Source organism: Chiloscyllium plagiosum, unplaced genomic scaffold, assembly GCF_037043375.1.
Source record: "Chiloscyllium plagiosum isolate Xiang-an unplaced genomic scaffold, Cpla_swu_hap1 HiC_scaffold_30, whole genome shotgun sequence".
Classification (NCBI taxonomy): domain Eukaryota; kingdom Metazoa; phylum Chordata; class Chondrichthyes; order Orectolobiformes; family Hemiscylliidae; genus Chiloscyllium; species Chiloscyllium plagiosum.
The window spans coordinates 13,343,039-13,359,457 of NW_028270168.1; the positions used below are offsets into that span (position 1 = coordinate 13,343,039).

At 41.3% G+C, this 16,419-nt stretch overlaps 1 protein-coding gene across 2 annotated transcripts in view; it reads right to left on the reverse strand.

Moving 5' to 3' along the window:
• Window positions 1–1,633: 1,633 nt before the first annotated feature.
• tmem30b (transmembrane protein 30B) overlaps window positions 1,634–16,419 on the reverse strand; it is a 33,843-nt gene continuing 19,057 nt past the window's right edge. For both annotated transcript variants that reach the window (XM_087976755.1, XM_043717384.2), the window contains 5 exons: window positions 15,890–15,997; window positions 11,173–11,263; window positions 9,484–9,630; window positions 7,911–8,099; window positions 1,634–2,332 (listed from right to left, as the gene is read on the reverse strand). In XM_087976755.1, coding sequence (XP_087832881.1) covers window positions 2,145–2,332; window positions 7,911–8,099; window positions 9,484–9,630; window positions 11,173–11,263; window positions 15,890–15,997 — 723 coding nt within the window. In that variant the 3' untranslated portion in view covers window positions 1,634–2,144. The remainder of the gene's footprint in view (window positions 2,333–7,910; window positions 8,100–9,483; window positions 9,631–11,172; window positions 11,264–15,889; window positions 15,998–16,419) is intronic.

A 16,419-nucleotide genomic window follows, 5' to 3' on the forward strand; every position in this document is an offset into this window, starting at 1 on the left:
TGCAGTGTGTCCAGATGGTTGATGAAGGTGATGAAATGCAGCATATTGAGCAGCAGCCTTTACGAGGACCCCCCCCCCCTCCGCACCAAAGGGAAGTGGGGGGGGTGAAGAGGGGATTTTGATGATTTGGATCAAATTATGAGGTGCAGGTTTCCAAGGGACGTTCTGGGGGCTGCCTGAAGGATGGCCAGGTCAGACCAGAATCCATTGTATACTTCAGTCATCTTGACATCATGATGTCTCATCTTTTTCAAAAAAAGAATCAATCCAATTGGACATGTTACAATCTATCTCTGAAGTGGGACTTGAAAGCATACATTCTGGTCCAGAGGAAGGGACACTACCACTGTACCACAATAATCTCTGAAGCATGTCCCTTTATAGGGGTGCAAAGACTAGTTTCTAGTCAACCTGTTCCGAGCCATTAGGCACACTTCTGGACCAGGTGGGATTTGAACTGGGGCCTCATCTGGCTTAGAGGCAGGGACACTACCACTGTGTCACAAGAGGCCTATATGTGCTCAAGTGATATACTAATCATCTATAAATACAATTAATATACAATAAATAGACCATCCAAGTGATTTATTGTACTTCTTTCAATCAAATTTATTGTTGCTCAGGATGCATTCTCCTCTAGAATGGGGAGGCCAAATGAAGATTAGGTGACTGCTTTGTGGAATACCTCAGTTCAGTCAGTAAGTACAGCGCTTCAATTTGTTTGAATCCGGTGCCACAGTCTGTCGCTGACTTCTCTGTCCTTGGCCTATTCCAGAGAATCTCAAAATGCAAGCATGAGGAACACCAACTCATCTTTCAGCTCAGGAATGTTCACCCTGAATTCAACATGTCAGACCCCAACATCAGCCTCTGTTTTATTTTGTGCTCTTTCTTACTGGCTTGTTTTTCTTCTTTCGTTTCTTTTACATGGCACTCAGACAGCTACTGTCCAATCAGCCATTCACACGTCATCTAGCGGCCATTTTTCTTTCCTTCTTCACCTATCGCCCTGCCCTCTTACCCACATGCCTACCCACTCAGTACCTCTTCAAAACAACATCAGAAATTACTGAAGCAGCTGAGCAGGTTTGGCAGCATCTGTGGAGAGTAATCAGAGTTAACATTTTGGGGTGAGTGACCCTTCCTCAGAACCCTTTTCTTAAAATAATTTGTTCAAAATCATTAATTTACTCAGTTCTGACCAACAGGATGCAAGCCTGAAATTTTACAGTTACCCTCGGCAGAAGCTGCCTGACCTGCTGAGTATTTCCAGCATTTTCTACCCTCATGAAGCCCAGAGAGATGTTGCTCTAAGACCAGGAAAGGCTTGGAAATTATCTTAAGGATGGCAAGAAAATAAAATTGGCAAAAAATAGTTGCCAGAATGAGCTGTAAATCGGAGATCAATTTATCAGAAAAGCTGTGGTATTGAAACTGGACCAGATGAATATATTCCCAATGTATTGGATTCTAATTTGGTGAAAAGACATCAAGTTTTAATGTTATTGCTGGAACTGCCAACATAAACTGCTAACCAGGCAAGTCAGTGATTTTTGGTGTCTGTAAATTTGATGGTGCTCTCTATTTTCAGAAAGCTAATCAGCAAATCTGATAAAAAGGGACGACAATAGTGTTAGTGCTTACAAAGCAATTTTATAATACATTAAATTGACAATTATATGATAAGCTATTTTTAAAAAATCTATTGAATTGATCTATTGAGATTAGAAAAACTATAAAATGGAGTTTTATGTAATAACTCAATAAAACATATCAACTTGATTGAATATGTTGAGTAGTTTCACACAATAAATCTTACTACTGGAACCATTGGTACTCAAGTGACCACAAGTTTAAAAAAAAACATTTTTATTAACTCAATACTAAATCATCCCCACTTTCACCATTGTAATCTTTCACGGTGGAAATAAATCTGTAAAATTAAAACAAGTTTAAAGAAAGTGTATAAATCATCTGTGCTATAGAGAGAAAGCACAATACAATATATAAAAAAAAAAATCAAAAAGCTAAATTTCTGTACTTTGCTCAAGATTAATATAATAAGTGTCGAGTTAATTTATAGGAAACACCCATAGCTTCTGAAACAATTTCCTAGTAAGTTTCACAGGTATTGCATTTTGTGATTATTCCACTTTGCGAATGTTCTGTCCTTGATATTTAATGTAGACTATGAGCATTATTATTCCTGTGACAATAGACACACTGCCACACACAAGATAGGCGATCCCCAGGAATGGGTTCCTACCACCCATCCAGGATATGGTGCTGAAAGTCACTCGTTTCTGTCCGTTGAAACTTAAAACTGGATAATCTGAACGTAAAATTAAGGAGTAATAGAATAAATGGCTTCTAGCAGTTAAGAGTGAGACATTACTATTAAAAATGTATTCATTCATCATCATTCATGTTAGTCATCCATTTAATAAATAAGGAGTCAGACAGTCAGATACATTGTCAGTTTCCTTGTTCCATACACCTCTAGAGTCATAGAGATGTACAGCATGGAAAAAGACCCTTCGGTCCAATCATTTCATGCCGACCAGATATCCCAACCCAATCTAGTCCCACCTGCCAGCACCCGGCCTATATCCTTCCAAACCCTTCCTATTCATATATCCATCCAAATGCCTCTTAAATGTTGCAATTGTACCAGCCTCCACCACTTCCTCTGGCAGCTCATTCCATACATGTTCAACACTGTGAAAAAGTTGCCCCTTAGGTCTCTTTTATATATATCTTTCCCCTCTCACCCTAAACCTATGCCCTCTAGTTCTGGACTTCCCAACCCCAGGGAAAGGACTTTGCCTATTTATCCTATCCATGCCCCTCAATTTTGACAACCTCTATAAGGTCACCCCTCAGCCTCCAATGCTCCAGGGAAAACAGCCCCAGCCTGTTCAGCCTCTGCCTATAGCTCAAATCCTCCAACCCTGGCAACATCCTTGTAAATCTTTTCTGAACCCTTTCAGGTTTCACATCTTTCCAATAGGAAGACCAGAATTGCAGGCAATATTCCAACAATGGCTTAACCAATGTCCTGTACAGCTGCAACATGACCTCCAAACTCCTGTACTCAATACTCTGACCAATAAAGGAAAGCATACCAAATGCTGCCTTCACTATCCTATCTACCAGCGACTCCACTTTCAAAGAGCTATGAACCTGCACTCCAAGGTCTCTTTGTTCACCAACACTCCCTAGAACTTTACCATGAAGTGTATACGTCCTGCTAAGATTTGCTTTCCCAAAATGCATCACCTTGCATTTATCTGAATTAAACTCCATCTGCCACTTCTCAGCCCATTGGCCCATCTGGTCTAGATGAGGTGGCATGGTGGCTCAGTGGTTAGCACTGCTGCCTCACAGCACCAGAGACCTGGGTTCAATTCCCGCCTTGGGCAACTGTCTGTCTGGAGTTTGCACATTCGCCCAGTCACTGCATGGGTTTGCTCTGGTTTCCTCCCACAGTCCAAAAATGTGCAGGTTAGGTGAATGGGCCATGTTAAATTGCCCATAGTGCTATGTGGATTAGTCAGCAGTCAGTCAATGTAGGGGGGTGGGTTGCTCTTCGGAGGGTCGGTGTGGACTTTTTGGGCTGAAGGGCCTGTTTCCACACTGTAGGGAATCTAATCATTATGTTGTAATCAGAGGTAACCTTCTTCGCTGTCCACTACACCTCCAATTTTGGTGTCATCTGCAAACTTACTAACTATACCTGTTACGTTCACATCCAAATCATTTACATGAATGACAATAAGTAGAGGACCCAGCATTGATCCTAGTCTGGTATCTCTCCTTCCTAACCAACTATGCTTACTTCGTCAAACTAGCCTTTTTTAATCCAAACCCACCACCAAATCACCCAATTAAACAACTGAATAACATTTAACAAGCACTGCCCACCAGAGACACAACAGCAATAACAAAAAGGAGGGTGGGCAAAGAGGGATGGGTTAAATCAAAATGGTGTTAGAAGGGGTGAGAATGCACAAAAAGACTTTAATACATGCTCCAATGAGCATCAACTACACTCTAAAATCTCTGAAGTATGTCTTAGTGTATTCTTAAAGGAACCATCCTTTACAACACTGTCAATGGGAAGTGAGTATCACTGGTCCCTCCCCAAATGCCCTTTATATGATAGTGATTGAAGAAGGGGTGACTTACAGACTATAACCTGTAAAGGAGTGATACAACCACTGCTGTCAAATGGGTGGTGCCAGAAGTTTGACCCACAAAATGATGAAAGAATGTCAAGTCCATGTTAGAATGATATGGGGGCTCTCAGGGGAACTCAGAAGACAGGAAGCAAGCCTATTGTAGTCAACTAATTTAATTTATTGGTGCTCAAAGTGCTGGCAGGTCTGCATCTGTTATCCATCTCCAGTTTCCCAAATGGCTAAGTTTCTTTCAAGAGTATGAATTAAGAGTCAGTCACTCATATCATATCAGACTTAAGTCACAAGTAAGCTAGCTTCGAGGCTCTCATGGTGCAATGATAACCTTTGAGCCAAGAGACCCAGGGTCGAGAGTGTGTTGCTGGAAAAGCACAGCAGGTCAGGCAGCACCCGAGGAGCAAGAAAATCGATGTTTCAGGCCGGAGCCCTTGTCACTCCTGATGAAGGGCTCCGGCACAAAACGTCGACTCTCCTGCTCCTCAGATGCTGCCTGACCGGCTGTGCTTTTCCAGCACCACACTCTCGACTCTGATCTCCAGCATCTGCAGACCTCACTTTCTCCCACGAGACCCAGGTTCAAGTTCTGGCTGCTCTATGAAGTGTGGAATAACGTCTGTACTCGTTGATTAGGAAAATATCTATGAAGATGGATTATACAGAGATAACAGATTCCCATTGTTTCAAACCTTTTTTTTAAAAAAATACACAATAAAAAAAAGTCAACAGTTTAAATTAGTTACATTTCATAGTATAATTCCACAAATTAAAATCAGTTTTAGTTTGTCACAATGGATTGGAATCCCAGGATTTTGGTGATCTCAACCACTGCTTCCCAAGGAAATTGGCTTGGGTGGAAATCTGGTACAATAAAGTAAGAGTACTGAAAGGCTCTCTTGGGGAAAATGACAAACCTCAAATGGTTATTTCAGAAAAATACATTTCTCCTCAGCATTGTAAAGCAGGAAGGCATGAAACCCTAATCCCACATCTTCACAATGCTGCTCTATTCTTATCAATGCATTTGTAGCCTTGTAACACACACCATGCATCAGCGATTGCATTCTCAACACCATTCCCTCCAGTCTCTTGTTGAAAATGTCTTCCATCGGTTCACTGGTTCAGTGTGAGAAACTTGCACTGCCCTGTGGTACTTTCAAATCTAAAGTGTGTGTTTCTGGCTTTTTATTCCTCACTGAATAACTTTCACAGATCAAAGCATGGAACCAGAGAACAGAACAGAAAGTAAAATGTCAGCTGCTGCAGAGCCTAGTCTCGAGAGTCGACAGATTATGGGTGGGGGGGGGGGAAATGATGAAACTTACTGAAATAAAGATGCTGGAAATCTGAAATAAATAACAAGAGCTGGAAAAACTCAGCAAATCTGGCAGCATCCATAGAGAGAGACAGACAGAGATAACATTTCAAATCCAGTATGCCTCTTCTTCAGAACAGAGATATATTGAAATACTGGAAGAGATTGCGTTGAATAGGAGTTAGAATTTGATTTTAATAGGTTAAGGACAAGAGACAAAGAAGGGATTGAGGAATATACAGGGAAGAAAGGGCAGCAGCACTAACTGTTCTTTCCTACAAGAGTGAATTAGAATTAGAATCCCTACAGTGTCGAAATAGGCCCTTTGGCCCAACATGTCCACACCGACCCTCTGAAGAGTAACCCACACTACGGGCAATTTAGCATGGCCAATTCACCTAACCTGCACAATTTTGGATTGTGGGAGGAAACCGGAGCACCTGGAGGAAACCCACGTAGACACTGGGAGAATGTGCAAACTCCACACAGACAGGCACCCAAGGCTGAAATCAAACCCTGGTCCCTGGCAGTGTGAGGCAACAGTGTTAACCACTTAGCTACCGTGCCGCCCTGGATTCCACAGGGATTGCTTCATTTTGGAGTTTGGAAGGAAAATGTTAGAATGACCGAAAGATTTTAAACCAAGGAGAATCCTTTTTAGAATTAGACAGCTGAATAATTACATAGAACTTGCAGCAGCCATTCAGCCCAACTAATCAATACTGGGATATATGCTCTACATTAGCCTCCTCCCAACATTCCTTATCAAAAGTTCATCTTTCAATACCCTTATATGCATAATGAGATTCCTCCTAAAGCCATGGTGTCCAACTCAGACTGCGAATACTGGTTGATGGCAGAGCCTCTGACAGTCAATCTCACGGAGTGTTATTTCCAAAACCACTTGTATGTTGATCGTCACGTTACTGCATGACCTCTTCTGGAAGCCACATGGCTAGAGAGAAAATGAGTGTCTTTAACAGGCTTTGCCAGCTTGTTGTATTGTGCTTCAGTTTGGTCTAGATGGACTTGCATTGCAGGTTTTACGCTGACAGTGCAAACAAACAAATAAGGAATATACTAGGAATCAATGCCTGAAGCCCACATATTCCTTGCATTGCAGGTTTTACGCTGACAGTGCAAACAAACAAATAAGGAATATACTAGGAATCAATGCCTGAAGCCCACATATTCCAGTACTATAAACAAAGGAGATTATTAGCCCATCACATCCATGTGGTATCTCTGCAATAGCAGCTCAGCTAGTTCCATGACTGCTGTTCCAACACCACTTAAGAAGCTTGACACCAACCAGAACAGAGCAGTCTGCTTGATTTGCGCCAAACCCACAAACATTAACTCTCTCCACTGCTACTCGGTAGCAACAGTGTGTACTAGCTTCAAAATCCACTGCAGAAATTCACCAAGATTTGTAATCTCTCAGTCACTACATCTCGAAGGATAAGGGCAGCAGTTGACTTGGAAATATAACACTGTTCCTTCAGCATCACTGGGTCAAAATCTTAGAACTCCCTCCCCAACAGCATTGAGAGTATACCTACAGCAAGTGGATTGCAGCAGTTCAAGGTGGCCAGTCACTACCACCTTCAAGACCAACTAGGGGCGGGCAAAAATGCTGGCCCAGCCAATAATGCCAACATCCCCAGAAGTGAATAAAAGAAAAGTTGATTTTTAGGTTTATGTAAGATTTATCCACTGAAAATAAACTTTGTATTCTTTAGTTTCTTCAGGGTAGATTCTCAGTTGGAAACTACAGTCTTAAAGACATTGGATACCATTCAACCCAATTAATGCTTGATGTAATGAATTCCACATCCTGACCACTCTCGGAATAAATAAATTTTCTCTTTAATTCCTAACTGCATTTGCAAGGGAATGATCATAGTTCTGATCAGTGGTTCTCAAGTCCCCCAGGCCTGGAAATATTGAAGTAATTTGTCTCCAGGTATCATTAGAGAGAGTGAAAAGTTTAATAGGAGGTGTACCTGGTGTGGAAAATGATACATTTCCAGTTTAAAGGAAAACAAAATCAAAAAGCACCAACCCAATCAACTGAAACTGAGTACTATTTTCCTCAGGATGGACTTTAAAAACATTAGAAGTAGTTTAAAAAGTCAGGAAAATGTACAGTGCTGACAATGTCAGCAGCTGGGGAAAATTTGACTATTACAACTTTCTCCAATTCAATTTCACACAGTCAAATGGTTGCTTCCTCATTTGAGTGATATGAGCAGACAGCCACAATGGTTGTGAAAGCAGAGCCCCAATGCATGTGGTGCAGTGCAACCACAGAACTAAACAACTTAACTTGAATATGACCCAGTTCATTTACTTATTTTCTTTTGGTCATATTGCCTCATGAAAAAATGCAAGGATACTGTAACTTATCTCTACCAAATACTTTCCTGGCTGCAGCCCACCATCAATACGACGATAGAGTTTGCGAAATGTGGGCAAGGCTGCCGTCCTCATCCAAACAATAAAGTCTTCATTGATGAAGCCATTGTTTTCTGGGTTTGTGTCCAGCTCATAGGCTGGCCTGGGCCAGTTGTGAGGTTTTACAGTTCCTGTAATGAAGTGAATTGGGCTCAATGAGGAAAAGGAGAAAGAAAGTCCCTTATTTAAAAAGACAGATGAAATAAATATTACCCAACATTGGTCCCAAAGTGACATTGGTCCTTAGCAATTAAGTGATTTCCTCATCTGACCAATTTAGCACGATCACTGACAATGCAGTGACGCAACTGTTATAATCAGGACTTTAATCAAATAGAATTTTCATTAGAGTGCAAAAAACAGAGGTTAAGTGCCATGTTGGAAAGATATATAGAACTTGAGGGCCACCTGACATCCCAAATTGTGCTACAGCAGGTGAACTGTCGTCAACTTTGTAATGGAGGAAACAACAGGCCAGCTGGCTACGTGGGAACTGTGGTACCATCCAGGGGGAACAATCAATTGGCAACTGACATTTCCTCCAGAGGTATTGACACTTCCCTGACCTACACGGACAAGCTTTTGCCTGGATTATACATGGAACAATAGTCAAACTATAAACACCTTTTCAGTTGGACAGCTTGATCACCTTCCCTTTCTTTGTTTAAATTAGGTTCTGAGGATGTAATTTAGGAAGATTGGGATATCAAAGTCCTTCCCATTCCAACCCAATCCCAGCCCCTATGTGCCCCCTCTGCCCATCTTCTTGTAAGCTGAATCGGTGAGTGCCAGGGTGAGGATTTGAGGCGATGTTGGGACTGCTTTCCTATTACTGGCAGGCAGCCAAGTGAACAATGTGAAGGCCCATTAAGACCTTTCTATTGAGGCCAAATGGCACCGTGCACCCCCAGCCCCTGGTGGTGTTCTGTTGGGTGTCAGGTTCTCCACCTGAGGCAGCCTCCTGGTGGCAGACCAGGGAGTCAGTGCTCTAACCAGACCCAGGGGGCCTCCCTGCCTGGTTGGGGTCCAGTTCCTTTGCACCAGGCCATCCTGTGGAGGAGCTGTCCACTTCCACAATGACAGTCTGGCTGCTACGGCCAGTTATTATTTTAAAACATGAAAATGTTGGAAAGGGCACCTCCATTCTGAAGCTACATGATCCTCACTTCCCTGTATCCTGCTGTTCAGTACCCAGGCCTCCTCTGAGCCCTCCATCTTTAATAATTTGAAGGTTAGCCTACCCTTTCTCATTGATTTGACAATTTGTAAGGGGGTGGGGGGGGGGTGTTGGGGAAATCATGAGGGACAGCTTTGCTCATCTTCTGACTCCCTTTTCCCTTTCAGCTAAATGGGAGGGTCAGGGACCCACGGGGAAAGTCCAAATTGTGGTGGCCCCTTTGAATGTCCGAAAACTTTTCTGACATCACCATTAATCCGTCAAATGACTTGGTCAGAACAAGATTTGATCAAGACCAGTCGGTCAGCAGAAACACTTAGTGAAAGCAATCAATTCACCTTCAAATGCCTGCTTTAGATCAGTTCCGTTGTCTAACTTGGGGTTATTGAATTTGACATTGTAGTCAGTCCACCAAGAAATTCCTTTGCTGTTCAGAGGCACCTTGGAGATCTCACTGTTGTTTACCTTATACAGCACAAAGGAATCTGTGAGAAAGAAATACATTGACAAATATATTTTCCACTTAGCAAAGAACAGTTGACAGTAGTTACTTAAATAATGGGGGGGGGGGGTATAGTATATGTGCTTTTTTTAATAAAGTCATTCATAGCATGAGGGCTTCACTGGCTAGGCCAGCATTTATTGCCCATCGCTAATTGCCCTGAGGATGGTTAACAGTCAATCACATTACTGTGGGTCTTTTTTTAATTGAATTGAAGTTCCATCTGCCATGGCAGGATTCCTACCTGGGTACCCAGATCATTACCTGGATTAACAGTTCAGCCATAACGCCACTAGGCCATTGCCTCCCCTATTAGATTAAATGAGAAGCAATGTCATGAGAGTTTTGTTTAATATATTGAATAGATGCTGGTCTTTAATGATGTTGCCTTCAGGTTCGCTTGAATACTGATCTAGTCTGCTCTATGCCCTGTCTTCCCTCTGTTCCATTAGTCTTTTCTTCATTCAACCACAGGATGTGGATATTGCTGGCTAGGCCAGTATTTATTGCCCATCCTTAAGTGCCAAGAGGGCAATTAAGAGTCAGCCATATTGCTGTGGGTCTGGAGTCACACCAGACCAGGTAAAGGCAATAGTTTCCTTCCCTCAAGGACATTAGTGAACCAAATTAGTGAACCGTTTTTCTGACAGTTTCACAGTCATCATCAGATTCTTAATTCCAGATCTTTACTGAGTTCAAATTCCACCATCTGCCGCGGCAGGATTTGAACTCAGGTACCTTGAATGTTAGCTGTCTCTGGATTAATACTGTAGCAATAATACCATAAGGGCACTGCCTCACCCTGAGCAGGCATGACTGATGATCACAACATGCAGACTCATGGATTTTCTTCTGAGACAGCTTCCCATCGCTATCCATCTCTCTTTCGACCCTCAAAAACCTCCTCGGAGAGTCTGCTGTTGAAACAGTGCTCTCAATCTCCCCTCCTCCTCCCACCCTAACCCAGAAACACTGTCATATAGATTGCTGCTTCTAACAAAGCAGCCTTCGTGAAAAATAATAAATTAACTATTTTTCCAATCTGAAATACCTCTGACAAGTTCTGGTCAAACTTCCATAATTAACCATGCCCACTATCACAAGATATTAATTCATAAAAAAGAGAAATTTAGAGAATTTGCTTTTAAAACAAAGACAAAGACAGAGTGGAAGATCAGAATATTTTGCCAGAATTACTGGTTGAAGCAGAATCCATAATAACTTTATAAAAGGATCTAATGTTTGATAATTACAAACCAAAAGCAATAAAATTGTTTTCATGGGAGCAACTGGTTGAATGGCCTGTGCTACAAAATCCTGTGATTTTAAACAAAAACAAGCATTTAAAAATTAAGGCTTTACAGAAGTACGTAGACACCGAATGATCTGCAGTCTCCTAAATGATATACGTGTATAAACCGATGGGGTTGAAAATTTCAACTGCATAAAAAGCAACAATCACAATATATTGTGTTAATCTCAATTGAATTGTACAGTGAGTGAATATGTGCATATGTGAACTGACCATTAAACATGCTGTTTGCGATGGCTCCACATGGAGCAATAGGCCTGTTCTGTTCATCCCGACGAAATGGAAAACAGTATTCAGAAGGTTCCTGCAGAAAGATTGAGCAGGGAACAAAAAAAAAAGCATTGACAGTCAGTTTTGCAGATTTGCATTGTTCTGGTGAGAGATTTATTAATAAGTGTTTGTTTTCATTTGTTTTTAATGCACCTGTGAGATACTGAGCTCTTCGAAAAGGGCATGCACAGGGCTTTTGACTTCTGCTTTTAGTTTTCTTGAACTGTTGGGTTGGGAACACAATTGAAAGTTCGGTATTTCTATAACAGTGTAGTGACAAAGGTAATATTCCGATGGCATAGAAGGGAGTTGGAGTCAGAAGTTATATCAACTGTTTTCCCTATCTTGGGTGAAGGTACAAAACTCACTAACAAGAAGAGACTAGAAGGCACCATCTTCCGACCCATCACTACTTTCTTCAGATTGTTCTTGATCGTCAGGAAACTAGAAAAGTGAGAGCTATCGTAGTCTCAGAGAACCATAGACTGCTCTTATTAGACAAAGGCAATAGGTGAAGAGTTTAGTCTGAAGGTCACCACATCTCAGGCAAGGTCTTTATAGTGACTTCAGCTGGTACAGAAACTGAACCTATACAGTTAGCATCACTCTGCATCACAAACCAAGTGAGAACGAACTGACTCCCATCATAGAAATCCAGAAATAAACAATGGCAATAGGATGGGAAACACCAGCTTTAGTAAAAGTGAATGCCATTCTGCCAGGAGAAAGTGAGGTCTGCAGATGCTGGAGATCAAAGTTGAAACTTTATTGCTGGAACAGAACAGCAGGTCAGGCAGCATCCAGGGAACAGGAGATTCGACGTTTCGGGCACAGGCCCTTCTTCAGGAATGAGCAGAGAGTGTTCAGCAGGAGAAGATAAAAGGCACCAAGCTTGCGCTTTGATTTATTATTGTCACGTACCAAGATACAATAACAAGTATTGAAAATCATATCTTAAGTACATCAAGGGTAATACAACAGAATGCAGAATATAGTATTACAACCATATAAAGAGGGTGCAGTAAAAGATCAACTCTGGGAAAAAGCTGTTCTTGAATCTGTTGGTATGTGTTTTCAAACATTTGTATCTTCTGCCTGACGGAAGAGAGGGGGAGAGATTATAACAGGGCAAGGAGGGGTCTTTGATTACATTGGCTGCTTTCCCAAGGTAGCAGGATGTGTAGCTGGAGTCAATGGATGGAAGGCTGGTTTTGTGATGGACTGGGCTGCGTTCACAACTCTAATTTCTTGCTGGTCTTGGGCAGAGTAGTTGCCATACCAAGCTGCTATGCATCCAGATATAGCTGCACCATAGAAAGCATCCTAAAAATTGGTTAGTGTCATTGTGGACATGTCGAATTTCCTTAACCTCCTGAGGGAGTAGAGGTGATGGTGCGCTTTCTTGACTGAAGTGAATGGACCAGTTGGTGATATTTACTCTGGAGGAACTTGAAGTTCTCGACCACCTCTACCTCATCACCAGTGATTCAGACAGGGGTATGTCCTCCATTCTGCTCCTTGACCAGTGCCTTCATTTTGCTGACATTGAGGGAGTGATGGTTGTCTTTACACATCATGACACTAAGCTCTCTTTCCAATACTCTGTCGCATTGTTGTTTGAGATTCGACCCACTACAGTAGTGTCTTCAGCAAATTTGTCAATGGATTTTGAGCTGAATTTAGCCACACAGTCATGAGTGTATAAGTAGTAAGGGGCTGAGTACGTAGCCTTGCAGGGCACAGTGTTGAGTTTACTGTGAAGGAAGTGTTGTTGCCCATCCTTACTGATTGTGGTCACCACATCAGGAAGTTGAGGATCCAGTTGCAGAGGGTGGAGCAGAGCCCTAGGTCTCGGAGTTTGGAGACTGGTTTGGTTAGAAGTATGGTGTTGAAGGTGGAGCTAAAGCCAATAAATAGGAGTCTAATGTAGGTGTCCTTGTTATCCAGATGTTTCAGGGATGAGTAGAGGGCCAGGAAGATGGCATCTGCCATCAACCAAAGAGTTATCCAGTTAATCCCACTCCCTTTCCTCATTGCCTTTTGTAAGTTATAATTGAATTAGTTTCCTCCATCCTTTTAGGGAGTATATTTGAAATCATAACTCAATGTGTTAAAAAGAACCTCATCTTTCTCAGAAAGGTAAGAGTTTGGCCCTTTGGCCCAAACTAGTGCATGCCAACCAAAATGTCCATGCTAACCCCATTTCCCTGCACTTGGCCCATATCCTTCTAATCCTTTCCTATCCATGAATTTATCCAAATGCCTTTTATATGTTGTTAATGCACCCACCTCGACAACTTCCACTGGCAGCTAATTCCATATGCATGCCACCCTCTGTATAAAAAAAACAAGCTCTTCTTTCTTTTGTGTTTTTCCCAGATTATGAAGGTGAACTTCTGGAACTCTGCATTTGACATAGCTATATTTTCTTAATTTTCCAATACCTTATTCATTTTGACATATTACTTGTAATGTTCTGAGTAAGACTAAAGTTTCGGACAATAATGTCATACAGCACAGAAACAGACCCTTCGGTCCAACTCGTCCATGCTGACCAAGTTTCCCAAACTAAACTAGTCCCATTTGCCTGCATATAGCCCATATTCCTTTGAACTTTTGCTATTCATGTATCTGTTCAAATGTCTTAAATGTCATATCTGTACCTGCATTTACCACTTTCTCTGGTAATTAATTCCACAAACATATCAGCCTCTGTATGAAAATGTTGCTCCTCAGGTTTCTTAAATTTCTCCCCTCTCACCTTAGACCTTTGCCCTCTAGTTTTAAACTCCCCTATCCAAGAGGAAACACTTTTGCTATTCACCTTATCTATGCCCCTTATCATTTTATAAACCTCTTATAAAGTCACGCCTCAATCACCTATGCAGCAGGGAAAAGTATCCCAGCCTATCCAGACTCTTCCTCTAACTCAAACTCCCCAGTCCCGGCAATATCCTTGTAAATCTTTTCTGAATCCTCTCCAATTTAATAGTATTCTTCCCACAGCAAGTTAAGGATCAGTGCTCAAAATACCCAGTGTTGGTGGGTAGGTTCACCCCAGAAAGCCATCAAAACATTGCGGGAAAATTCAGTTGTTGGGGTGACCAATGGGAGAAATGTTGCTACCCTCCTTCACAAATAGAATGGACAGAATCTCCCATAAGCTGCACCTCCAATCACACACTGCTTCTCTCCCATATTAGCTAATTGGCTCCATAATGAACGTGGGTGAGAACCAGCACGCGATTGGGGGAGCAGCAACCAATTAGAAAAGTAAATGGTGTCAGTGAGACAATCTCAGGGGAGCCCAAGTTGCCTTTTGTTATGGGTTATGGCTTTTGCTGGGAGCCGTCTTCCATGTATGTTAATGTGATGATGTGGTGGGGGGGACAAAAGGAACACCCTCTGGTTTGGGAATGAGGTGGCTGTGGGAGGGAAAAATGGGAGGGAAAAATGGATGAAAAAAAAGGATGAAAAAAGATGGAGGTGGGCTCCTATAAGAGGAGGGAAGATGGAGGCTTCGAGGCAATATCTGTGGGGGAGAGAGAATGAGAGCGAGAGAAAATGAACAACTCTAAACCTGTCAACAAAAGTAATACTCAGCAAACTCAGCTTGGAAAATTTGAAATCATGAAGGTCATTAATTCATTGCAAGTGAATCTCTAGTTTAAGGCTGCATAAATTAAGGAGCTATTTTTATACATGAAAATACTAGGTGAATTGCTACTTTGAGATCTGAGATGTAGTAATACAAAAGGGCTGTAGGTGCCTGGTTAAAATGTTCCATCTTTGAGAAAATGCATGAGATGTCATCAGCCCACAGACAATTTTAGGGTAATGGTCTTTGTAGACAGTAATGTGTCTCAATTATTTTGGAAAAAAACTTTTGTTGTCAACTTTTGCTGGTTGTCTTGACCCGATTTAGATTCTATGCCATCGAGGAAATTAATGTTTGTTGTCTATAATGGAGCATTGAGGATATTGATTTTTTTTTTCTAATTCTATTTCTATGTGATTCTAAATATACCAACACATATACAGATGACATTGTTACTATGTGGACTGGATCACCTCAAAGGAATTAATGATTGGAAATGCAGCACTCAAGTTATCTTGCAACTCATTCAAGAATATCTGGGGATTTTAAAAAATGTTCTGAAATTAGACAATAAATCACTCCGGATCTGTTCAGAGAAAGGTCAGGTAAAGAAAAATCATCAGTCCTAATGAAAGCCACTTGAAATAATATAATCATTATAAAAAGAACAGCTTCTTCCCCACTGTTATTAGACTTCTGAATGGACCTCTCAAATTTTAAATATAATGTTGATCTTGTTTCTTGTGCACCTTCTTTGCAGCGGTAACTTTGTATTCCTCGCTCTGTTCAATCACCCTATGATCTGCCTGTTCTGCACGCAAAACATAACTTTTCACTGTACTTAGGTACGTGACAATAATAAATCAAATCACTTCTTTAATCGATGATGACTAGTCATGTACTTCCTGCATATTTTCTTCTTGTTAAGTTATATTTTCACACAACTTACGTTTGGCTTCAAGTTCAAAGGGCTGTGCTTACCTTTCTGTGTAGAATGCAAGTAGAATATTGAAAATATTTAGAATTATTTCAATTGTCAATCCATCCGGTTTTGACTTTTACCTTTAAATATTCCAAATCCCCATTCAGCTGATCATCATCTCGGGAGACTCCATATTTCCGATGATTCTGATAGAAGTTCACCAATTCATAATACATGAAAACAGGTCCCTGAAGAGAAAAACAACATGTGCCACTTGTATCTACTCTTGTACAAACCTTTCATATTAGGATGACATTGTGATGTTAATGGAAGTTACATTCTCAGCAATTAGGAGTAATGTCATCAATTACAGGTAGAACATTGCCATGCTTGAATTGTTCTGCCAGTTTGTAGTGTACCCAGGTACCCTGTCTTCAGACAAGTTTGATCCTGGCCAGATGCTCTATCTATATAACATAGACTTTTACAGTGGGGTTGCTGGAGTTGGTCAGTCTATGAGGACCGCCCAGGTCATCAGCAAAATCCATCACAGACTGAACATATTATCCATTGTAAACAGTGCAAAGAATTCTCTATGTAAAGTAAATACTACGTTTACATCATTTCCACTAGGTATATTTATCGAATGACATTTTTCTTTGCCTGACTG